Below are 25746 nucleotides of genomic sequence, written 5' to 3'. Positions count from 1 at the left end.
CTTTCGATAGGGCTACATACTCTGCATACGTCGAGGCATTTGTCACTCGCCTTTGTTTTTTAAACTTCCAACTGATTACATTTCCATACAATTTAATTACTTATCCAGAAGTAGATTTCCTATCTACATGATCTCCGTCCAATCAGCGTCCACATAACAATTTATCGTTTCACATTTTTCATTCCTTTTATAATGTAACCTTAAATCTCTAGTCCGGTACAAATATTTCAACATTCGCAAAGCATATTTGAAATGTGTCTCGCTACAACAATCTTGAAATATACTTAGATAATTTGCACTTTAACTTATATCGGGTCTGGTATTTGTACTAATATGCACCAATTAAATTCCTGTATCCAATATTCTTTCTATTTGTCTCAGCATTTTCAATTTTTATATTTGTCTCCATAGGTGTACAGTACAATTTACTGTCTTATAATTTATATTTGTTAGCTAATGATGCAATGTATTTCGTTTGGCTTAGTCTCATTTCATTTTTGACATAATCATATTCTATAATTATTCCAAGATATTCTTTTACTTCACCTAAATCTTTCATTTTAAATTTATCAGTTAATAACTTCTTTACATTTTGTATCTTCTTTTGTTTTTACTACAGATTAACAAATCGTCTACATATATTAGCAAATAAGCAACATTTTCTCCCTCTCCATGAGGCACAATTCTACGTTATTATTCTTAAAACCTAATCTCGTCACATATCTATCAAAACATTCATACCAATCCCTCGGACTTTCTTTTAACCCATAAAGCGCTCTCGATAATTTACAAACTCTATTAGTTCCGTCTGCATATCCCTTTGGTTGATTTACATATAACTCCGAGCTCACTTCACCATTTAAAAGGGCAGTTTCTACATCCCTTTGCTCAATGATTAATCCCATTTTGGCAACACTATGATAGCAATATCTTAAGGGTCTGATTACTCGCTACTGGAGAATATATGTCATCGACTACGTTTCTTTGTTGAAATCCTGTTACCACTAATCTAGCCTTTTTTTTGAGATTTAAAGTTTATTGAGTCCAGAAAATACAGATTTTAAGTACATTATTCACAATAAACATGAATTTTTGTAATGTTATGTCAGGCAAAGGTACCGATACGCGGCGGTATGACGTACCATGCTGTATTATGTGTCGGCGCTTTATATTTTTCGTTGTATGATGCAGTTTTTGGGTTTAAGCTGCTGGGGAGTGGAGCTTTTTTTTCTGTCCTGAAAACTTGGTCGCAAAACAGGACGCTTCGGTAGTTTGCTTTTTGGGTGCTGTGTAACTTTGGGGAGGGGCGGGATGAGAGGGATGGGGGGTGTCAAATAGGATTATTTACAAATATTTACAGTATTTACATTTTACATCTGTGTTATGCGGTGTCAGAATTGAGTTCTGTCGGTTTAATGTTGTCTCTTATTTTGTTATGGGTTCTGTATCCACCAGTATTTTTTTTGTTTTTTCTGTTTGTCTTTGGTGTCTTTCCGGGGGAGGGCCATGTTGTATCTCCATCTGGTGTCTGCGGTCTGTCTATTTATGTTTTCTGCGTAAAGTATGGTTTTGATCCCTATTTTTCTTTTTATGTGATATATTATTGGGATGTTGTTTTGGTCCTGGAGGTAGTTTTTTTTCGTCTAGGTATAGGAAATCTTCTGGGGGGATGTGGCCTGTTGTCAGAGTGTTTTTGTAATATGCGTTGTTAAGAAATAGGCAACTGAAAATTAAGCTGTTTTCTTCTGTTTTTGCCGCTTGTGCGAAGTGGTTTCTTATTATCTTTGGGATGTGACAGTCGATGCGGTGAATGTTGGCTAGGTCGTATATTGTTTTGTTTTTTACATATTTTTTGAATCCGCTGTGTTCGGATCTGTAAGTACTCAAGCAAGCCCTGATGCATTTTCTTTCGAATATGCGGATTTTTTCCATCTGAGAGGCTGATATGTTGTACCAGATTGGGCAGCCGTAGGTAATGATTGGTCTGATTAGTGCTTGGTAGCATAGTATTTTTACTTTGCTGTCGAGATGTTTGGAATAAAATAGTCTTTTTATTCTCCAGAATGCTTTATTGGCCTTAGCAAGTTGGGTTTCGGTGTGCTGTTTGTAGTATAATTTGTCGTCTATGTTTATTCCCAGGTATTTTACGCAGTTTTTGTGTGGTATGAGTGCCACTTTGTTTGCTTTTTCTCTTACTTGGAATTTTCTGCAGTGTTCTCTTTCTGTTGGGCCGATTTCACTTAACTTGGGCCTGAACAGTATGGTTTCGCATTTGCTTGTGTTGATTTTTAGTTTCCATGCGCCGTAATAGTCGTTTATTTTTTCGAAAAATTCTTGCAGTTCAGTTTTTATTGTCTTAGTTTTGCGGCCTGTTACGTAGATGATTAGGTCATCTGCGAAGGCTATGAAGCGTTTGTGGGTGGATGTATTGAGAGTAAAGAGGTTTAGTAAGTCACAGTTGTAAATATTGAAAAGTAGCGGGGAATTTACTGTACCTTGTTGCAGACCGTTTGTTATGGAGAATTCTTTGCTTGATGTGTTTGAACCTTCGGTCATTACGAATGTGCTGCATGTGATCATGTCCCAGACTATTTTAATTAGGTGTTTAGGAAGGTTTATTTTGATCAATTTGTATATGAGACCTGAGATCCAGACTGTGTCGAAAGCTTTTTCGAGGTCTATTAAGCAGGCTGGATTGTGGAGTGTTTATGCCTGAAGCCAAATTGATTTTCTGGAATTATGTCATTTTTTGTGCAGAAGGAGGTTAGGGGGTTGTTTATGATTATCTCAAATACTTCGCTTATGTTGGGGAGGAGACTTATAGGTCGTAGGTTTGCGGGCGATGAGCCGTCTTTGTCTTTTTTTGTGATAGCTATCAGTTTGGCTTTTTTCCATTTTCTGGGGAAATATGTGTTGTTTAGTGCATTGTTGAAGAGTACTGTGTAGTACCATTTTATTTTGTTCGGTAGGCGCTTGAGTAAAATGTTTGGGATGCCGTCGAAGCCGGAGGATTTTTTGTTGCTTGGTTTGGAGAAGATTGTGTTTAGTTGATTGTAATTTGTGAAGTAGTTTATTTCTGGATCTGATTGTTTGGGGTTGTCTGCGGTGTTTTCTTTTGAGAATGTGCAGACTGTTTTGTTTAGCGTTTTGTCTTGTTCCATTTCATTTTTGAGTTCGTTTCGGCGATGATAATTCCGTCTAGTTGTTTTCGGCCCATGTGTTCGTTTTGTGTGTGTATTTTGGAAAAGTGGGTGCCGATAATGTCTAGTTTTTCTGTTGTTTTAGTTATTATGAAGTTACCCTCGGTGTCTTTGATGGTGTTGTATATCGTTATACCTGCTTCTTGGATGAGGGAGGCGTTTTCTGGGGGCAACTTGAGCGGTGGGATGGGGTTTTGTCCTTTTGGTCTGAAGATTTGATTTATTTGTGGGAACATGTTGGCTGAGTCGTTTTTGGAGATATTTGTTATTTTGTTTGTCCAGTAATGGTTTATAGAGTTTGCGATTTCTTGTTTCAGTTGCGCTTTTATTTTGTATTGTAGGTACTTTAGGAATTCTAATTCTTCTCTTTTGTCGTAAGAATAGTTGAATTTTATATTGTTTATTTTGGAGAGTATGTAGCTGTTGTCGCGACGTGTATCTTTTATTTTGCTGTTGATATAGGGCTCACATGAATATTTTTGTTTTATGTTTGGCACGGATTTTTGGAGAGCGATTTGTATATGTTTTTCTATTTCTTCTATGAATGAGTCGATTTGTCTATTTGTTAGGTTGACGTTGTTGTAGATCTTTAGGTCGCAGTTTAGTTCAAGTATGTTTTGGAACCTTTTTCAGTCTGCCTTTTTGTAATTGTACCTGGGTATCTCAGTCTGTGTTTCGAGTGTTAGGAGATCAGATTTATTCTTGTTTACGTGAAATACTAGGGCGTTATGGTCACTGTCATAGGCTAAGGTTTTGAGGGTGTTATTTGGACGTAGGTTTTGAAATTTTAGTCGTACATCTGCTAGGGATATGTCCAGCTATGAGCGTCCTTTTGGGTAAGAGGGTAGCTCGGAGCTGTATAAGATTGTTTTGTAGTGAATGCTTTTATTGTCTAGCCAGTTTCTAATGAAGTTGCCTCTCGTGTTGTTTATTTCGTTTTTTCAGCTCGTATGTTTTGCGTTCAGGTCGCCTGCTATTATATAATAGTTTTCTGTTTTATTGAGCTGTAAGAGTTCGAAGAGTTTATTGAATTCGTCGCTAAATTCTTTCTGGTTTCCGAGGGTTGCGTAGGCTGCAGTAATAAACAAGTTTTCCTTATTGCTTATTTTTATTTTTATGATCGTTGTTTCTAGGATTTTGAAACTTGCTATTTTGTCATTTAGAATTGTTTTGTGTTTTATGGGGTTTTTTATGAGGATTGCTGTTCCTCCTCCTTGGCTGGCGTTCGGTCTGTCGTGTCTTATCATGGAGTAGTTTTTGAAGTGTACTTTGTGTTTTTTATTTAGTTTTGTTTCTGAGACGAGTACGATATCGGGGGTTTCTTTATTTATTAGGGTTAGCATACTGTATCTTTTTTGGTTTGACATTAGAGAGTTGGCATTTATTACTATTATTTTCAGGTGTTTTAAATTTAATTTATGTGTTTTTTGCTGTAATTGTTGGTTTAGTGGATTTTGGCTATTCATCTTCTGCACTGTTGAAAGTGCTGAAGATGGCGTCGATCCTTTCTTCGTGCGTTGATAGTGTTCTTTTAATTCACTTAATTGCGTTTGTTGTTCTTTAAACGCTTGTAGGATACTTTTTTTGAAGTCTTCGATAACGTTTCTAATGCTTTGTTGAAAGGTGTTATCGATTTTAGTTGCGCTTTGGCTTGATCGCGGATTTAAGTTTGTTATTTTTGTTGTGTTTTCGATTATTTGGTTTAGTTTTGTTTGTTGCTTCACTACGTCAGAGAACTTTAGTTCTAGGACATATTTACGGCTTGTTTAAGCAATTCGTTTTATCTTTGTTTCCTTGTCTTTTTCTTTTTTTCAGCTAGCTTTTTGCGCAGCTCCACGATTTTTGAACACCCCTTGTAAGACGCGGGGTGTCCGTAGTTTTTGCAGTTAACGCAGAATATTTTCTCCTTCGTTACTGCTTCTTCTTTTTTTATTTTGCACTCGCCTGGGCCATGGGGTTCGGTGCATTTTACACAGCGGTAGTTTAGGTTACAGTTTTGTGCTGTATGTCCTAGTCGCTGGTATTTGTGCCATTGAGTTATATCATTATTTTTTTTTGTTATTTTTTCCCATTTTATTTTGTAGTAGTTAAAATAGTTTATTGTTAGCAGTTTGCTTATGTTGCTGTCGGGGGATACTTGTATTATGTAAATTGGGAGCAATATATTGTTCTCCCTTGATCTTTTTGTCGTGAATCGTGTGACTTTTGTGAATTTTACGTCGTCTATTTGCAAGGCTTGTAGGTCTGTGAGTATTTCCATTTCGGTGTAGCTATTGTCTAAGCCTTTTAGCAAGTACGTGTGGCGTTTCCCTGTTTTGGGTGTATACGTGTAGAAGGTTGTGTTGGCTGCGCGGAGCGTTCCTTTCGCTGTGTGGAAATCGGATAGATTTCGGAGGCAGAGAGCATGCTTACGTGAGTGTATCCTTTTGATATAGAACTGATTAATCTTGGCTACTTTCTCTATGGGCATTACTGTGTCCTTAGGATCTTGTAACGTTATGTTGATAGGCGGCGGTTTGTATTCCCTTGTAGTGGATGGGGCCTTCGCACGCTCCTCTGCAGCGTATCTGATGGGGTGTCCGTCTGGAGTGGGACTGTGTTTTCCCATTTTGCCACGTAGTATTTGGTTTTTTTGTTTAATTTTCTCTAGCGTTGTGTTTGGCGTTGGGTAATTTGCTGGTCCCGGCTGTGACTGTAGATGTGGTCCTGATTCTAGCAAGCTGAATCGGTTATGTGTTGTGATCGTTGGGGGCGAGGCAGCTTTTACGGGTCTCATGTTTCTGGCTTCCTTAGTACTTTCGTCCTGGGCGGAGAGGAACTCTTGTTTTGTGTTTTTTAGGATTTCTTCTAATCGTTTGGTTCTGGCATCTAGGTTTGGTTGGGGGTTGAGTTTCCGCGTCTTTTGCGCGGAAAGTCTTAAGCTGTTGATTTCCTTGGCCGCTTTTTGCGGATTTACTTTTCTTTTGGTGGGTTTTCTTGTTAATTCTAAGGTGGGTTTCGTTGCCTTGCTTTTTGCATCATTCTCGGTAACTTCTATTTTTTTATATACTTTTATTTTGTCTTTTTTTTATTTATTTATGTCACGATGATGTCACTGCAGTATTTTTCACTTTTTGTCACTTTTTGTCACTTCTTCTTTTTCCTTTAGAGGGTGGTTGTTTACTTTGACGCGCACACTTTTAGGGCCTAAGCCTGCTGTTCTTTTTTAGGCTGAGAGGTCCGTCCTGTTCGGAGGTTTACGGTCAACTGACTAATCTAGTCTTATACTTGTCATCTGATTTTCTCGTGTAAACCCATTTCACATCTAATACTTCTTTGCCTTTTACCCTTTCTACCAATTTTCAAGTTTTATTCTTATATAGACATTCTATTTCTTTATCCATAGCCTGTTTCCAATCTGCACTATCTTCACAACAAATCGCCCCCTCAAATGTACAAGGGATATCTACTCTACAATAATTTGCGTGAATCTCACTACTGTTTTCCTTTTCTGGATACCTTATTGGAGTTCTCTGATTACGTGTAGATCTCCTAGGGATCTTTACGCTTTCACCACTACTATCGTTTTCATCATCTCTACTTTCTAACTCTTTCTTATTGATGCTGTCCAATAAATAATTATCTTTACTATCATCGCTATCTACATCGAATGAATTCTCCTCAAATCCGATACATTTTGTGTCTGTTTCTATGACCTCTACATATCCAGCTACTGTTATTTTTCAACCTAATAGGACTCTGTAACCTATTTCACTATATCCTAACAGAATTCCCGTATCTGCCCTCTTATCTCATTTAGAAACTCTTTTCTGTTCTGGCCTTCTTACAAAAACTTTATTTGCATATAGGTATTAATTTTCAACACATGGTTTTCTCCCGAAGAATATTTCAAAAGGTGTCTTTCTCTCCACAGTGTTTGCTAGTATTCGATTTTTCAAGTATGCCGCTGTACATTTCCGGCCAGTACTTTTTATTTACTTTCGCTTCCGTTAACAAGCAACGCTCCAAGTCCATCACTGTTCTATTATACCTTTCCGTTTAATTCATCTACGTAGGTTATACAATTACTTATTATGATACCTTTATCCCTAGCAAATTTATAAATTCGATTGTTTCAGTATTCACTTACATTATCGCATCCTCATATTTTTAACCTCTTGCCCGTTAAGTTATCAACTTCATTTACAAACTGTACGAGAGAATCAAAGACCTCATCTTTTGATTGTATACAATAGACCCTAGCTATTTTACTATAATCATCGATAAATGAAAGGGAATATCTTTTTCCATTTAATTCGGTAGTCTTAAAGGGACCGCACACGTCCGTATGAATAATTTCCATTATTTCCCTAGTCTTAGTTCGATTATTTTTGAAAGGTAAATTATGCATTTTACTTTCTATACACACCTTTCATTTCAACAATTCCTTCTCAAATTTATTCGGTATACCTGTCACTAGCTGCTCTTTACCCAAAGTATTTAAGTATTTAAAATTTACGTGTCCTAGCATCCTATGCCATCTTTCCTTTTTACTCATACCACTACGTTCGGCACTGTTCACTAAGTGCTCCTTCCCTTTCAATATACTTTTCATTTTATATGTTCCATTTTCTTTGACCGCTACAGCTGTAAGTTTATTGTTCTCATCTATTATTTTTGCAATAATTCGTTTTGAAATAACCATATTATTATTATCCGTTAACTTGCCTAAACTAATCAGTTTGCTGACATTTTTTTCGCTTAAAAAACTTTATTCATATTTATTTTATTTCGCTTTCCAAATGCTTCAAAATAGTACTTTTGTTAGACTTTTGTTGCCTTTGTCGATCTATTATCGCCCAAATATATATTTACCGGTTCTTATAGATGTATCTAAATAATTTACATCGTTAATTATGCGATCGGTACAACCGCTATCTAATAGCCACATTATTTCGTTATCACTTATCTCGTTCATCTCGCTGCTGTGAGCTGCATGCGCCGTTGCCATCCATGTGCCTGCTCCTGAGTTGCCATATTCGCTCGTGGCGGCTGCTGATTGACGATGGAACTTTCCACGTCTCCTGCTCGTATTGCCTTTGTTTCCTCTTCCTCTGCTGCGACCACGTGTTGACCCACGCCGATAACTGTTACTGCTTCCCGCTTGGACGCCATTTTGACACTCTCTTGCAAAATGTCCCACTCTTCCACATTTGAAGCAGCCTTCTTTTTTTGCAGCAAAGACATTAGTTTTCATTTCTCCTCGATTTGATTTATCTTCCTTTTCCGCTATTTCTATTTTATTCCCCACGTACGCTACCGTTTGATTGTCTTCTTTCACTGCATCTATTATATTCGCTATGTAGCTATACTCTTCGGGTAACGCATTTAGCATGTAATTCAGCTTTTCCCTCTCACTCACTTGTGCGCCTGCACAAGTTCATTCATTAATTTTTCAAAATCGCTAAAGAACGATGCTGAATCACTGTATTTGTCGAGACTTATCCTCTCCAATCTCCTTCTGCACACGATCTGTAGTGCCGTCGACTCTCTTAAATACATTTCGTCGAACTTTTTCATTATTTCATACGCTGTTTTTTTCTTCACTAATATGTTCTAATTGTCTATTTGATATGGCACTATAAATTATATTTATCGCCTTCAGATCCTTTTTGTCCCAGTCTGGATTGTCTGTTTCGGTCTTCACTCTAATTACAACAATATCACATTCTTTATACCTCACAAACATTGTTATTCTCTTCTTCCACATCCCGTAATCCTCATCATCAAATATCGGTATCGTAATTTCAGATCTTTCCATTTTAATTGATTTTCTATTCTTTACTCAAGCGTTCCTACGTGTTCGAAGTATTTTTCTTTTATTTTATCCTTGGAACGTTTCTTACCTTACTAAACTCACCCGAACTAACTCGCAAGACTAAAACCCACGTACTAAATAACTTGCAAAATTAGAAACCACGCTCTGCTACCATGTTGAGGCATAGAGAGGATTCGGAAATACAAATCTGGTACTGTATTTCACACACAAAAGCTATACATATATATTACACTCTGAAGACCTCGATAACCTTCTTGCACGCACGCTTGTTGTCAACCGACTCTTCTAGATTCTTCTAACAGCCTCCAATAGTCTTTTGTCTCAACTGAGACCTAGACGCCTTCTGACGCTTACACATACATTCACATGTACAGTGTAAATGTATCATCTACCTAACATAGACAATACCATATGATTTTGTAAATTTATAGTCTATAAGATCGTAGAAATAACTTTTATACCACTCAAAAATAAAATCACTACATAGCTATACCAGAAAAACCAATAGAACTCAATATATTCTCTAACGAAGGGCATCCAGTTGTTAAACTGATGCAACCCTCTCTGTTGAAAACTAAAATAACTATAGATATATTGTGTGGAGGCAATCATATGAGAATCATTGGCAATCCCAAGAGTTTCTTACGATATTGAGACCGAAACTATAAATATAACTAATAACGTAGATTTATCCTCAATGCTCGACACCTTAGAAAAGACTTCTAAAGTAATGAGCAACCTAAACGGTTATAGCGATACCTTGAATCAAATAGAAGATAGAGTCAATCAATTAACTTTTTCGCACAGAATGACACAAATTAAAACTTGGGGTCTCACTACGTTGCAGATAATAGGATATATATCCATTGGACTCATATGCTTGTATCTGCTTGATAAGATAGGACTGTCAAAATTATGTATTTACATATTTTGCTCCAAAATTATGAAAAACACCGTTAGTAACACACCTAGCGTTAGTACTGCAACACCCTCCGGCCCCATAAACATTTACACATCGATACCTGGAACAGAAAGAAGTTTTGAATTATCAACGCTACCCAAGGCCAAATTTCATCCATCGATTCTGAAGAAACGCAAGAACTTAGAAGACTAAGTTCACTGTACGAAGGGGGGAATGCAACGTCACCCAAAAGCCAGGCATCTGGCGACATCGGATATGTCGATAACACCTAGTCATGCGATAGCGATAAGAAAAGACAATAGCCGGACTCCCACCCAAAAGATATGTGAATCATAATGAAGAGATAAAAACCCCAGTCCTTTAGTCAGTAAGTCAGTCCGTATTCTGCAGTTAATAGAGCATACGAATGGGCTATTGCTCATTCGCCTTTTTATGACACCTCGTCATTTATTACGTGACAGAGACACCGAACGTGAGGCAAACCAAATTTCCCGTTTCTTCCCGTAATAGACAATAAATTTAAGGAACACTTGAAATAAAAGCTATTTGTTTAGTCTGAAGGACCATAAATATGAAAATGCCAAGATTTATGGTGGGTCCTTAAGACTATTGCGGGTATGCAATAAGGATGTGCGGTCATCTGACTACCATCTTGCCCGCAGTGTGATGCCTTGTTTTCTAGAGAGTCACCGGACGTAGTATTATGTATTACGCAATTATATTATTAAGTTCAAGTAAAATATCCTACATTGTGATAAAATATATTTCCCTTATTTTATTTATCACCTTCTTTAAAAATATAGTTGTTAGTTATTTAGATCCTACGAATTGTACGTGTCATTTTAGTCGGAAACATCTAACAAACAGGCGATGAAAGATCTTTTCATTACAAATAAAAAATAAGAAAGTTTGATTTTTCAGCTTAATAAGGTCTCAGCTTATTGCCATTCATATGTTATGTGTTGTCGAACGCTTCGACTCTCAGTCCCTCTTTCTCTTTCACTCGCATTATTCTTTACCACATTTGCCACGTCACGTTTAACACTTCATTGTCACTGGCTTCAGGAATAGAATCGTTTCTACTTCTATTTTACTCTGTAATTGCGGGATTTAGGTCACGAATGTGTTGTGATTATTGAAAATTTCATGCATATGATTTATTTACATAATAAATTATTAGAGAAAGGAATTGTAGACGCTGTATGTATTTATTATAAAAAGCTGGAAGAATGCGAGCAACGCCGTTACTTAAAATTCAAGGTTTCATCCAGTGCATGCTATTTAACACTCGGCAGTCCTGTCTGCTACCTTTCCCTTTGATCCAGATATTGCATGGTCGAGTAATTTAATTTGATCCGAGCACAAATATCAATGAGGTAATACTAATGCAACAATGAAATTTTTTACTCTTTAAAATTCTTTAAAATTAAATGTTTACTAACATACTTGCGAAATTTTTCTGATCAAAGTAAGACCAAATACGGCGATTTACTTCAAATCACATTTACTTATTGATGACACAAAGGAAAATAAGTTGCTATCATTTATTAAATAAGCTGCCTTCTTCATCGATATCCGAATCATATAAAATCTGTATCTGTATAAGGAGCATATAACTCGAATTTATACGCGGTTACGCTATTTTCATCCAGTGAAGCCAATCAAAATATTTACGAGAGAGTCAGGTGGCGCGAGTGAAGGGTGAGAGCTTCGTCGAAGTAAACTTTCCTTTGCTCTTTCCCAAGAAACAAGAATGCTGGTAACACGAAAGCGGAGATCGTTGCGAATCCATTTCATCAAATATTATGTAGGCTCGTGAACGAAATTTTACTAGCAATAGAGAACAAACACAATGAGATTAAACATAATGTTTAGTCTACGATTTTTCTTACAACACGTCGCGTAGGATGCTTTATGACTTCGAATGTCATAGTCTTCTTCTCTACGTCTTGTACAAGATGAGCTAGAGCCCATGTATTGTTCGATTTCAGTATCCCCGTGCACCCCGCTGCTGAGGTTGCCCTACTTCCCTCTGTGTAAGGAGGTTATCACGCGCACAGGAATATTTCGACCAATCTTTAATTGCCAACAACTTAAGCATAAAGTCGGAAACGTAATATTTTTATTCTTGATTTTCATTTCATTCGTACTTCAAGAATTACCAATTAAATTTTTCATCAAATAATATCATTAATATCATCATTCATATCAGCAATATCATCAAAGCCGACGTGCCTAATGTGCCATTGATATCTCTACGGTTCTTCTGCCAAATATTCGGAAGAATGCGTACGCAGCAACGGTCGCGGACATCTAACGAACGAGTGCGTAGTGAGCATATCGGGGGGCAACAAAAGAAAAGAATCTGTCCAAAGATTCATTCGGTTTTGAACAGGGAAGTGCGAAGGGTTATGTGTATCAGCGAAGCATACATAGTCGAGAAGCGGGGATTGTAGATTGTTGATTGTTAAATAAATTATATTGTTGAACATCGAGAGTATTTCTGAGGCACTTACACTCCTCGTCAAAGAGATAGCCCAGGTGAGTTACCTTTAATTTCTCAATGACGCGTGTAAAGTTTTTCGTCTGTAACGTGTAGTATCAAAACATCATGTTTTGTTGTTTTGTTGAAAATAATTAAAAATATTGTAAGGCTTAGTGTGTATGAAAAAAAATTGTTTTATTCTACGAACGAAATGATAGCACATGTACAATAAGAAAATAATGATCAACATAAATTATAACTAGCAATAATTACTTATCAAACATATGTCGGAGAGGTGTCAGGAGTAGGGTTGTGGGCGTTTGATAAATCTTCATTGGAATTGGCCATCGTTGTGGTATAACAAAGGTACGGTTTGCTAACACAAGTATGGATACTACAGACTTGACAATCAACCGTGGCGGTTGGACACTCGCGATATTAGTGATGTTGGTCTTAGGTTCAATAACGAATCCGCGGCCAACGGGATGATAGATCTACTTGCTCACAAAACTAACTCAAACGTGTAACACTCGCGGACCGTAAGGCGTTACTCCTCGTCGATGAGATCGCAAAAAAGAATGAATCTCCGTCCCGATGATGCCACAGAGGAAAACTATAATGGGGTGTGTCTAAGGACACGAGATCATCGGATTCGTCGAGGAAAGCCTTCGTTTAGGAAGTAAGGGAAATTGACGTTGCTGCTAATTGGTCAATCACCATATCGGTGGTTAGAAAAAGATGCTAGCCGCCCTCGAGAGAAAGTTGCTAGTGGGAGACGCCGCTCGTTGAAAAATATGTCTCCCCTATCTTCCCGTAGTTGGGACAAAGACTGTTTGTCTGTTTGAAGGACTTTAGTTAGCTGAATCTTAAGATTTATAACGGGCCCTCAGGCTAGCTGAACATGTACTGCGGAGACGCATCGACATCAGCCAATCATCTTACTCGAAGAATAGGGTCTGCGTGTGGCGAGCTACGGGACAGAGACCGTTGGAATGTTTACTGTTGAGTGTTACAACTATTTTCTTTTTAAGTAGAGCTATAAAATTACTCCATACCTTTGTTAGACAAAGCGTTCATCCCGTGACCGCAGCTACGTTCGGCGACTGGCTGTCGTCCCGAGCCCAAGTTTATTATCACAAATCGCAAATAAGTACAATTGGGTAGAATGACGGCAAATCGTTTAATTACAACTGTAAACTTTAATTACAATTTTACGGATTTTCCCGAAGTTCCAGAGGGAGGATCTCCGGTGTCCTCTCATCTCCGACACATATTGTTACGACCGTTCGCGGAGAGACGCGGTCGCTAGGAAAAACGCGTCGGCAAAAGGCGTAAATTCTCGCTACGATTATGTTAATCGACGCCACGAAATAGTCGTTCCCCTGTTTCGGTTAAGATAACAGAGGTGGTTTAATGAATGTAACACTGTATTCACAGGTTAACATAGAATAATATATTATACAATAATATGATGAATATGTTACAGAAAGTTGACTCGACTTTACGATATCTCTAGATAAATTCGTTAGACTATTTGATTTTGCTCGTCAGATATCTCGATGTGTCACGTTTGACTCGTCAGAAGGAACTGATCGCCTTTCGATGATTTCTTTATCTCATTCGGAAGACGACCCCCACTATGCTCGGGTCACGCCACCGCTCGCGCCTATGATCATGTATGCCTCTTCTTGTGTGGAAAACGTAACGGTAAAAAATTCGACGTTTCTAGAGCTCGCTGCTTGGCGACAACTATGCTCTTGTCACGTAAAGTCGGTACTTGTGTGGTAGTAAGAAGGCTGAGTCGTAACCCAACTACTTATTTTCCTTTATAAAACTTTATTATAAATGTTCACACTTACAAAATAATACCGACCTGGAGAAAAGGGGTTGTATGAGTACAGCAACTAGAAGAAGAACAAGAACTGCCCGAGCTGGGTGAAGTCTCGATTTATATACGTTTTGGTTTTAGGATGTTGAGGGGATAGGTGTAGGTTATGATGTAGAAAAGTGTCCGAAGGTCGGGGGTCCATATCCTATCTCTGATGTGGACGGAGGTGCGTCACAGCCTTGGTGTATGCTATGATGATAAGGTGGTGATGTGTCCAAAAGTGTCCAAAGGTCGGGGGTCCATATCCTATCTCTGATGTGGACTAAGGTGCGTCACAGTCTTGGTGTATTATCACTGATGTAGGTTGAGATGTGATTGATGTCACACTCTCGTCGATACATTGTATGTGATCCGGCGAGCATATAAGACGATCTGCCTGCGACATTGTAGGACCGCGGGCGACGGCTAGAAGATATAGCCTGTGGTAAGCCTCGTGGCGTAACACATATATACTTATTTAATAATGGGTACATCCCCCTTTATTTTCTATTGCTGGTATTGTATGATTTCCTATCGATTTATATAGTTTTTGGATGTAATTTTAATTTAACATATCCCATTCGCGTACAATTACATTTTTTAATTTTTGTACGTGTTGATACTGCTTTCCATTCGCGTATACGCTGTGAACAAATTCTGCCCAGCAATTTCCAATAACATTAAGTTCCGGGGAGCGTGCAGGTCACGACAAAATAGACATATTATTTTCATTAAAATATGATTGGACCCATCTAGATGAGTGTACAAATGCATTATCTTGTTGAAAGATGTAATCAGGTCCAGAAATGGGTTCTGTACAATTATTTATTTGTTCTTTGATTAAATTTATATATCGGACACTATTCATTCTCCCATTGATGAGCTTGATACTTGTCTTGCCGAAATAACCGATGCCGGCCCAAACCATCACACTGCCTTCTCCCATTTGTCGTCGAATTGCTGACATTGTCTCTTTTCTTATGTCATGAAAATAATATTTTAACCCATCAGGACCATCCAAATTGAATCTTTTTCATCTGAAAATAGTACCCTTCTGCATTTCTTTTTCAAATGCATTCTTTCTTTTGCAAAGCGTAATCGTTCTACTTTGTATTTCGTTGTTAAAGAAGGTTTCTTCTTCAATTTTAGTCTCTTGATATTTTTGCAGGATAGTAAAACTCGACGAACACTTGAAACACTGACACCAACACTACATTTCTTCATTATTTGCTTCGTTGTTAACTGCGAGTTGGAAGCTGCACGCAAAATTGCTCGCTTATCAGGATCGGATAACGATGACCGTCGACCAGTACTTTTCTTTTTGCCATAATCTTTGTGGTAACCGTCGGAGTCCCTTCTAGCTGAAAAGAGAATTCGCGTTTCGTCCCGGGACTATCGGTGGACTCGTCAGTAAGGCTATGTCCAGTAGTCCCTGCCTTAGATGTAGGGGGAGTCTCGCTAGGTGCGGTATTTGTAACGTGACATCGTATATTCGACTGCTAGCGAGATAGACAGACTCGTCGTCGTAGTAGCCCTCTGGTGTTGGCGGTTGATACCCGCGGATCGCCCGGGAGGTGTTACGCCGCGTTCATGCCTCGACCTGTCGGCGTCCTATTGGTACCAATCCGCCACATCTTCAACATTTTTTAAGAAATTGTATATTACTTTACGACTTCTTCTTATTACTTTCGATATTTTTGTTACTGATAACTGTTGCTGTTTGAGTTCTAGAATTTTCTTTTTTTCAGGCTCGTTTAATTTTTTTCCGCGCCCATACTTAGAAATTTATATAATATTGTACTGTAATCTTTACTCGTTGATAGATCATGAAGTACTGAGCAATTTGTAAACATATTAACAGAGTGTGCTATCATTTCAACCTTAGTTTGGAATAGTTTTTCTTGATTGTATAAAGACATCTACGACATTGTGACTTATTTCCAACAAGCTGCGTATCCTGAGCTCATCATGTTTTGATATTATACGTTACAGATGAAAAAATTTACACGCGCCATTGAGAAATTACAGGTAACTCACCTGGGCTATCTCTTTGACGAGGAGTGTACATCTAACACCAGCTCAATATGAATAGACATAACTGACGTAATCTCTTCAAGCAATTTCTTATTAATTGTAGTATATTTTCCCTATATGTTAAATTTCTGTCTATTTTCAATTATTTTCGTGAATGCCTTTTAGGGGGTTAATTTTAGAGAGTGGTTTTTCTTTATAAACTTGAGTCAGCGTAGATAAAAGACAATATATGTTTAATATTTTGCTCAGTTCTTCAAACCTACAAAGTTTTAACAAAAGCGGAATCTGACTGTTACATCTGGCGACTCTACACAAACCAGGCCCAACACCGCGGGCAAGATGGCAGCCAGATGTCTACACAACCTTACTGCGTACTCTCAATAGTCTTAAGGGCCCACCATAAATCTTGGCATTTTCATATTTAAGGTCCTTCAGACCAAACAAATAGCTTTTATTTCAAGTATTCCTTAAATGTATTGTCCATTACGGGAAGATACGGGAAATTTGGTATGTCTCACGTTCGGTGTCTCCCGCTAGGAACTTTCTCTCGTGGGCGACTAAAACTCATCCTTGCCCACCAACTTTCTTCTTATCCAATCAGAAGCAATGAGTATTGTCCTCACTTTCCTAGCCAAAATTGCCACTAACAAATCCTATCTCGGTTTCCTTTCGATCACCGAAGCGTGCAGACGTGTGTCTAATGCTCAGTGAAGTTCGCAATACAATATGTGACGACCTCCCGACGAAAGTGAGTTGAAACAGAAACAAACCAAGTGTTTTCTAAACTTGCTCGTGGAACATCCAACACATCTAATCTCTAATCCAAATCCTAATCGACTAGTTATTTCAATTTGAATTAACTAGCTCGAAGATGGCTCAAGTAACCAGATCGGGCTCCCATGAACAAAACTACAACTGCATTGTTCTACCTCATCCGTGTCAAAAGGATAATATATCCCATCTTTCGAACTACACTGACATCAAAAAAACGTAAGCTTAAGTCAGTCAAAAAAATGTAAACACTACTCAGAACGAACCGTCAACAAGCAACGTTACTACTTCGAACAGATTCACAATATTAGAATCTATAGACGATTCTATGGACGTAGTTGAAACACCAACAAATCAATATACACAAAAAACCCTTCTCCCACAACCAATCTGCATTGACGATGTTATCCGCATTCAAACAATGATAAAGTCTATCGAGAATGATATTAACAAAGAGGATTACATACTAAAAATTAATAATAATCAGGTTAAAATCCTACCGCCCAATGCAGACTCCTACAGAAAACTAACAAAGTTACTAAAAACCCTGAACGCAAACTTCCACACATATCAACTGAAACAAGAAAGACCTTTTCGTGTGGTACTACGCAACATCCACCACTCAGCTAACTTAGATGAACTGAAGTTAGAACTTTTAAATCGTGGCCACGAAGTAACCGACATTAGCAATATAAGACATAGAATCACAAAACAACCCCTATCTTTATTCCTTATTGACTTAAAGCAAAAGCCAAATAACAATGAAGCCTATAATATCAATCGATTAATGAATGCGGTAGTAAAAATTGAACCACCTTTTATATAAAAAAAACAGATAGTTCAATGTAAAGGTGCCAAAGGTACGACCACATGTAGAAATATTGCAACTATAATCACCGCTGCGTTAAATGTACCCTACAGATATTTGGTAGGTATTTACCCTACAGATCAGTGCACTAAACCTTCAGAAACTCCTGCGAAGTTCATCCTTTGTCACGGAGAGCATTCTGCGAACGATATAAAGGTTGCGCAAGGTAAGAGGCAAAAATCTTTTGAAATGCATAAACGCCAACAGACTTAACTACTTCAGTAAAAATGAACCCATTTACTGACCCGTCGTAGCAACAATTAACTCAGCAATTATCGAAAACCAACTTAATAGCTTTGTCCATAACCAACTCACAAACTGGCAGCTCTTTAGGGAAGTATTCAATCACTCAACATCAGCCTCAATATCCGTAAAAACATAGAAGAAGATATAGAAGCAACCACGGGATATTTAAACACCAGCATAATAAACGCGATCCGTTCTTCCACCTCGCACTAAGTGTTTTGTCAATAAACATGAATACCTCCTTACATAATAATAAAAATCGCAAAAAAGCGCAGACTTAGAAGAGTATGGCAAAGTCATAGAACACCCGAAGACAAGCTCCCCATATGCGGCTTCAAGTACTCACTAAGGAAGGTAGTCAGGAAACTCGCGGTTTCAGGGTTAAAACACGGTAGCGAAATATTGTTAGTTTAACCCCTTCCCGTATTTTAGTGAGTCAGATTCGCGATGAAGATTTTGGTCCAAACATGAATATCGCGAGTCAGACTCGCGATGAAGATTTTGGCCCAAACATGATTATCGCGAGTCTGACTTGGGCCAAACGTAAACATAACAAGCCGAGCTCGCGGACTGCTTTTTGCCCGTTACGATCGTGACTGAATGTTAATTCCTGTTTATGAGCATCAGTCTGGCCTGTTTAGCGCGCGTCGATGTCTACCGCTTGGGCCCGAGTTTCGTCGAACTAAATGACACAGGAAGGGGTTAAACTGACTGTTGGAGACCTTTTCTTATTAGTGAAGTTTCCTTCTGATTGGGGTTAGGCTGTCCGAAAAGTTCCTTTCGTTTTATAAGGAAATAACAAACGCGCAATGTTTTTTTGTTTCATATTACTTAATAATAGAAATAGAGCGGAGTGTTTTAAAATAATATAAAACAGAAATTATTGTTCATCTATTATGGCCTTACGAAACGAAAAAAACTTTTCGGACAACCTAATATTCTTGCCTGAAACTCTCGTGGCGTTGAATTTATCGAATTTATGATTATTCTACTTGAAATATTTTTCCATTCTCCTAAAAAATTCTTCTTTAAATGATTTCTTGATGAAATATGGTGACTTGATTTTCTTTGTTTCAAGTGCTCCTATATATTATCAATAATGTTTATATTGCGGAGCTGTTTATAAGCGTTTCCAAACACGATACAAGATTAACGCTCTACCATATCATTGTATATCGTGTATCATTGAGCTTTGAATAATTACCTTGCATCAGGATGAAATCGTCTTTAAACCCATTTTTTTATGCTTTGATACAGACTATTTTTTTAAATATTTATGTACGTTTTATCCTATGAAGCGCTAACTCTACAAAAATATATTACATATATATTTTTACCATTAGTCAGATATTTATTAATATTTTCATAACAGGTAGCGAATATTTTTTTTAAATCATTTTGAGGGTTTGCAGGAATATGTATATATCTTTCATTTGCTAAAACTTTCACAATAAACGATGTTATACCATAGTTTTGTTAAGGTTATGTACTACATGAAAACTTTTTACATTGGCTCTGTGGCATTGACTTCACCACAAGAAATGATCCGTAATTATTAGAAGTGGAATTTATAATGCAAATATTTCTCCCTTCATCTTGACGAATAAGAACTCATATATCATGCAAATGTCATTAAAATGCAAGCGATGGAAGCAGTCAGTGATAAAAAGTCAATTCCTGTCGACCTTTCACGATCAAAGACCACTCAGTGCTATTTCTTGTTTGGTTTTGGAGATAAAATTGTTAATCGAATTATTCATGCGTAACATCCAGTTTCAGTAGTAGGGTGGGCTTATTAATAGTATGAGAATCTAGAGGAGCGACACATCGTATATCGTTACAGTACTGTAAAAGACGTGTCGGTATCTACTATCGTGAAGTCGCAATTTTTGTTCGACTTATAAGAAAGAATACGCAGTGGAAACAGTATCAGGTAACAGCCGAGTTTTTGTTATTCTCTATTCAATTGTTTTCCATTAGCTGTCATTTATCATTACCAATGTCATATAGATCAAAAATATCATCGGGTTATTAATTACTACAATAGCTTAAATGAAGTTTTTGAATACTCAAATATTTTGTATTTTACATTTTACGCAGTAAAACTGGTTCATTATTGTAATTTTGTAATTTTGTAATTTGTAATTTTTTACAACCAGTCAGTAGAGGTAATCGGAACATTCGTCTTCGTAACATACTTGCACGAGACACCCGTTATTCTTTGGCAAAAATTGAATCAATCCGAGGTGATAACATTAACCATGCGAGATATTTTAGGCATTTTACATTTTAAATGGTAAGATGCCTTGTTTTTAATAAATAAACTGAAATATATGCAAATAAACTGAAGTATACATACGTAATATTGAATGCATATAAAATAAACCATGAAATGGTAGTGGAGAGAGTATGTATTTACGTAATTATTTTATTCAATTTGAGCAAAATACTCTACATGATGATAAAATATATTTCTCTTGTTATATTTATCACATTGTTAATAATTATATTTGTTAATTATTTAGATGCTGCGTCAAAATATCTCTTCGAATATCAATCTAACATCGTTTCATAGGTATTTGTGAGTTAAAAGGGCTTTATGTTCAGTATTTTTAGAAAATTGTTGTTAGTTGATTATATTAATTTTCTTTACTCGTGTACTATATATGTGGATGTGTGTGTACAATATTTGACGTATCAAATCTTTATGACACAATAATTTGTGCAATAAAAGCCTTGGTATTGTAAAAATCAAACAGAAAACAAATTATAAAACTAAATGACGTAGATGTAATGCACTATAATATACATAAACAGGATAATAAAAAATATTGCACGTTTCTAAAGCTGAAGTAAGATGGAAATGGAGCACGAAAAAGTGCGCTTTGTTTCTTACGCGAACGATAGATGAGTGACAGCTTACCTCGTGCAAATCGTAAAGGAGAAGATTATGACGTTCGGAGACGTAAAGCATTCTGCGCGACGTTTTCTAAAAAAATCATTTATTATGGATGAAACTTGTTTACTTAATGAAATCTGTAACGGCATATTGGAAATATGAGTCCTTCTACCTCCATAAATAGTTAATAAATAAGAGCACATATAAACAATGTTTATATGTGCTCTTATTTATTATCTTCTACGCGTACAAGCTTAAAAATCACATACGTATTCTCCAGGTGCTACTATATGTGACTGTCTCGCACGAACCACGCAAATGTTCCACACAAATTAGCGATCACTGCATACTATTATATTCACACAAATACAAATAAAGCAAAAAATGCAGAAGCCAAAGGAAACTACAAAAAGATTGTTTAAGCTTAAAATCTCATCTATAACAAATTTTGTACATTATTTTAAACATTTGCCCACTTACTATTTGATAATTCAGTGGCAAATATTGGAACTGAAAGTGTGAAGACCCTGAAACATGGATACAATCAATAAAGAAACGAATGAAAATGGGACCAATAAAGGATTGAATAAAACGAACTCGCTCGAGGAATTCTATGCTGGTAGTGGGATCCTTGTGACTGGAGGAACCGGATTCCTGGGAGTAGGTCTACTGGAAAAACTGATGCGCGTGTGTCCACGCATTGCTGCCATTTATATTCTAATTCGTCCAAAAACGAACGAAACGATAGAACAACGATTTAAGAAGGTCATGGATAATCCTGTTCGTAAATATATTCTTGTTTCTTTCAATGTTTAAGCCTGTCAGGAACCAAATTGATTAACTCTCATTTCCGGAATTTTCGTTTTCAGATATATGATGGCATTAAAGCAAAGAACACCTCACTTTTCAACAGAGTTTATCCTGTGAAAGGTGACGTGAGTCTGCCGGATTTAGGTCTTTCGCGAGAACATAGAAATCTGTTATTAGAAAAAGTAAACATAGTGTTCCATGTCGCAGCCACTGTGAGATTCAATGAGCCGTTACACGTGGCTGTTAATGTGAATACCAAAGGTACTGCTCGCGTGATCCAACTTTGGAACGAAATAAGGCATCCAATTAGCTTCGTGCACGTGAGCACAGCATATAGTAATGCGAATCTACCTGAGATTGGAGAAAAGATTTATACGTAAGAATAAGTTAGGCGCAAACACTGTTCCATGGTTTATGAATATTTTAATTGTAATTGTAGCGTGAAGAATATGTTCACTTATTATTAATTTTGCAGCACAAGTTGGAAACCTTCGGAGGTGATCGATATGTGTGACAAATTCGACAAAACGTGGATCAATGAAATAGAAAAAAAGATTTTAAAAACTTATCCAAACACGTACACATTCAGTAAGAATTTAGCAGAGCAGATTGTAGCAACCAAGTGTAGAGATCTGCCAGTTGCGATAGTGCGGCCAAGCATAATTGGTGCCTCTTTGGAAGAACCATATCCCGGTTGGGTACGGAATATTTCTGGAATTACAGGTATTTTAATAGATATTCTTCAATAATAATTGTCAATACACCTTACATTTCACAAAAGTGGGATTAATTGATTTGTTTGTGAGAGGATCAATGAGAGGCTCTCCACTAGATTATCATTATTATAGTTCAAATTTGTTGTTGCTCACTATAACGAGAATTCATTCCTATCTATTTAGCATTACATTTCTGCTAATCGAAAGTCACAAATAATTTCTAATCGATTCAATGTTACCAGGCACCTTTCTGCTCATCGGCAAAGGATGTGCAACAGCGATACGAGGTAGGAGAGATGCAAGATTGGATGTAGTGCCTGTCGATTTCGTAGTCGACACGATAATATGTACTGCATGGCATGTCACGCTACATCCTGATCATGAAGTTAAAGTTTACAACTGCACCAGCAACGCATACCCTTTTAAGTAATATTTCTTACGAATATATTTGAACTAATGTAATTCGATTGTTACAGTATTCCAAAAAATTCAGTTTATTTAAGTAATGTAGACAATGCGCAAACAAACGTAGAAAATAAAAGTCCAATTGTGATCACAATACGATAATTTAGGAAGATAGTGATGTAATGTAATACTTATTTAATTGCATAATATTTCCTGAGATACTCGGATAGTAATAAACTTTACTTTAAGCGTAATTCGATTAATTGTACAAATGTAATTATTTCAATTCGTAAGATGGGGTCAGATGAAAGATACCATGGTGAAATGTAGCATAGAAACGCCACTGAACGATACGCTATGGTACCCGGGTTGTCCAATGATAGCTAATAGATATATTTACAACGTTCGGAGTGTAATTCCGCATGTTTTGCCTGCGTTCGTCATAGATATCTTTTTAAGATTCCGAGGTAGTAAACCAGTGTGAGTATTCTACCAATCCTCGAACAACGAGAATAATCTTTCAGGGATAGCTTCTATCTTCATCTGTAATAATAACTAAAAATGATATTTCAGATTGATGAAACTTCTCAAAAATGGTAATAAACTGTTCGCATCGCTACAATATTTCATCTTGCACGAATGGACTTTCCAAAGAGATAACTGTTCCGACTTAGCGAGGAAAGTAAAAATGTTGAACGACAGCGATATGGTCAAACTAGATTTACGGGATATGAATTGGGAGAAGTATGTTGCAATTTACCTGATGGGAATTAAGAAATTTATTCTGAAAGAAGACGTTAACTCAATAGCCCGACAACGATTGTCAAGGTGCGTATAAAAGTATCTTCGCATTAAAAAATAGGATCTAATGTAAATACATATATTTTCGATTATTTCAGGCTGTTCTGGATACATCAGATCACGAAAATATGCGGTATAATAATTTTACTCTGGATAATATTATGTTTTGTGTACTGACTATTTGAACGGTACGTTTTTCTCCTTTAAGCAAAAACAATATAAATACAATTTTACGAAGATGGAGCTTATAATTCGTTCCATTTGGTCTTTACACCCGCTCCATTTCTAAATAAATTCATTTATGACAATGCTTAGAAAGGATTCATGTATATATATTCACAATCAATTAGTAACTTACACAATCTCTAAACGAAGACTTTCACGAAATTTCGAAATGCATTTGTACGAATTCATTAGCGCACTCTGTTACGTCGCCTAAAACATCTGCACTCCAGCCTTCACGACCGGACAGCCAACGGCCTGCGTAACGTCATTCCGACCCTCAATAAACCTAAGGACCCACCATAACTTTTCACCTTTCACTGCATTGCGTCAACATGTATCTTCAGTCAATCCGTTTGTCCTGAGGAATTTCTTAAGCCTAAAAGTATTTTCGACGCAAATCTGGTTTTTAGACAGTTCGCTGTTGAGTGCCGAAGCATGCAGACGCGTGTCTAGCGCTCCGTGAAGTTCGTGAAACAACACGTGTCGCCCATCTGTCGAAAGTGAACACAGTCAAGTGTTCCCTATCCCTTAAAGAAAAAAATCCTACGCTCCTAACCTCTATCCGAATACTAGCCTCATAGCCGCACGACTAGTTATTCATTTTGAATTAACTAGCTCTATGATGACCCAGGAATCGCGACCAGGCTCTTCTGAGCAAACTCATAACTACCCCGCGCTACCTCCTCCGTAGCAAAGGTGCATCAGATCCCGCAGCAGTGACGCCAAAAGTTCGAAGAAACGAAAAATAGAACCACCAAAAACAAACACAAACGACACTCGGAACGAACAAACAACAATTCAAGTAAACAACAATTCAAGTATACACTCACAACAGGTTCGCCGTATTGGAATCCTCAAACGACGCCATGGAAATCGTAGACCCGCCACCAAACCAACACACACGGGGGAGGCCCCCCTCCCCCACCAATATATGTTGATGATGTCATTGACATAAAAACGATGATCAAGTCCTTAGAGAGAGATATCTCCAAGAAGGACTACAACCTGAGGATAAACAACAACAAGGTAAAAATTCTGCCGACAAACCTAGATGCATACAGAAAACTCACCAAGCTACTTAGGACCTTGAACGCCAACTTCCACACTTACCAACTGAAACTCGAAAAACCTCTCCGAGTGGTTCTACGCAATATCCACCACTCAGCAAACATAGATGAACTCAAATTCGAAATCTTAAAATACGGTCACGAAGTTATCAACGTTAGTAACATAAGGCATAGAGTCTCGAAAGACCCGCTATCCTTATTTTTCATAGACTTAAAACAAAAACCTAACAACAAAAAAATTTACAAAATCAGTCGGCTATTGCACGCAATAGTAAAATTCGAACCACCGCTTGTTAGAAAAGAGATAGTGCAATGTAAAAGGTGCCAAAGGTACGGTCACACGCAAAAATACTGCAACCATACCTTCCGCTGCGTTAAATGTGCAGGTACACACCCCACTGATCAGTGCAGTAAATCACCGGAAACCACAACAAAGTGCATCCACTGTCAAGGTGACCATCCTGTCAACTACAAAGGCTGCTCAGCCTACAAAACCCTGTACACAAACAAATACCCTAAACTCAGAGCAAATGAGGTAACCAGTCAAATACCCAGTCCTCCTAAATTCACCACTACTTCAACCTTCTATGCCCAAGCAGTACAAGGAATCCA

General features: G+C 37.4%; 1 protein-coding gene across 1 annotated transcript; it reads left to right on the top strand.

Annotated features, from left to right (window-relative positions):
- The first annotated feature begins 21644 nt into the window (after positions 1–21644).
- Positions 21645–24081, top strand: LOC117215237 (fatty acyl-CoA reductase 1-like). The gene is made up of 7 exons (XM_033461632.1): positions 21645–21890; positions 21980–22296; positions 22396–22643; positions 22879–23062; positions 23336–23521; positions 23615–23869; positions 23941–24081. The coding sequence occupies exons 1-7, from the start codon at positions 21645–21647 to the stop codon at positions 24017–24019; spliced, it is 1515 nt and encodes a 504-aa protein (XP_033317523.1). The 3' UTR covers positions 24020–24081.
- Positions 24082–25746: the final 1665 nt, after the last annotated feature.

Source organism: Bombus bifarius, unplaced genomic scaffold (genome assembly GCF_011952205.1).
Source record: "Bombus bifarius isolate JDL3187 unplaced genomic scaffold, Bbif_JDL3187 scf7180000009471, whole genome shotgun sequence".
NCBI lineage: Eukaryota > Metazoa > Arthropoda > Insecta > Hymenoptera > Apidae > Bombus > Bombus bifarius.
The sequence above is the reverse complement of the archived record's forward strand: the minus strand, read 5'-3'. Positions and strand labels throughout refer to the sequence as shown.

What these genes read in the sequence shown, in the direction of transcription:
- LOC117215237 (XM_033461632.1), top strand. Translation starts at nt 21,645, where the DNA reads ATGGATACAATCAATAAAGAAACGAATGAAAATGGGACCAATAAAGGA. An exon ending in ATTGGAGAAAAGATTTATAC is followed by an intron (nt 22,297 to 22,395) that starts GTAAGAATAAGT and finishes TTAATTTTGCAG; the next exon opens with CACAAGTTGGAAACCTTCGG. An exon ending in AGCAACGCATACCCTTTTAA is followed by an intron (nt 23,063 to 23,335) that starts GTAATATTTCTT and finishes TCAATTCGTAAG; the next exon opens with ATGGGGTCAGATGAAAGATA.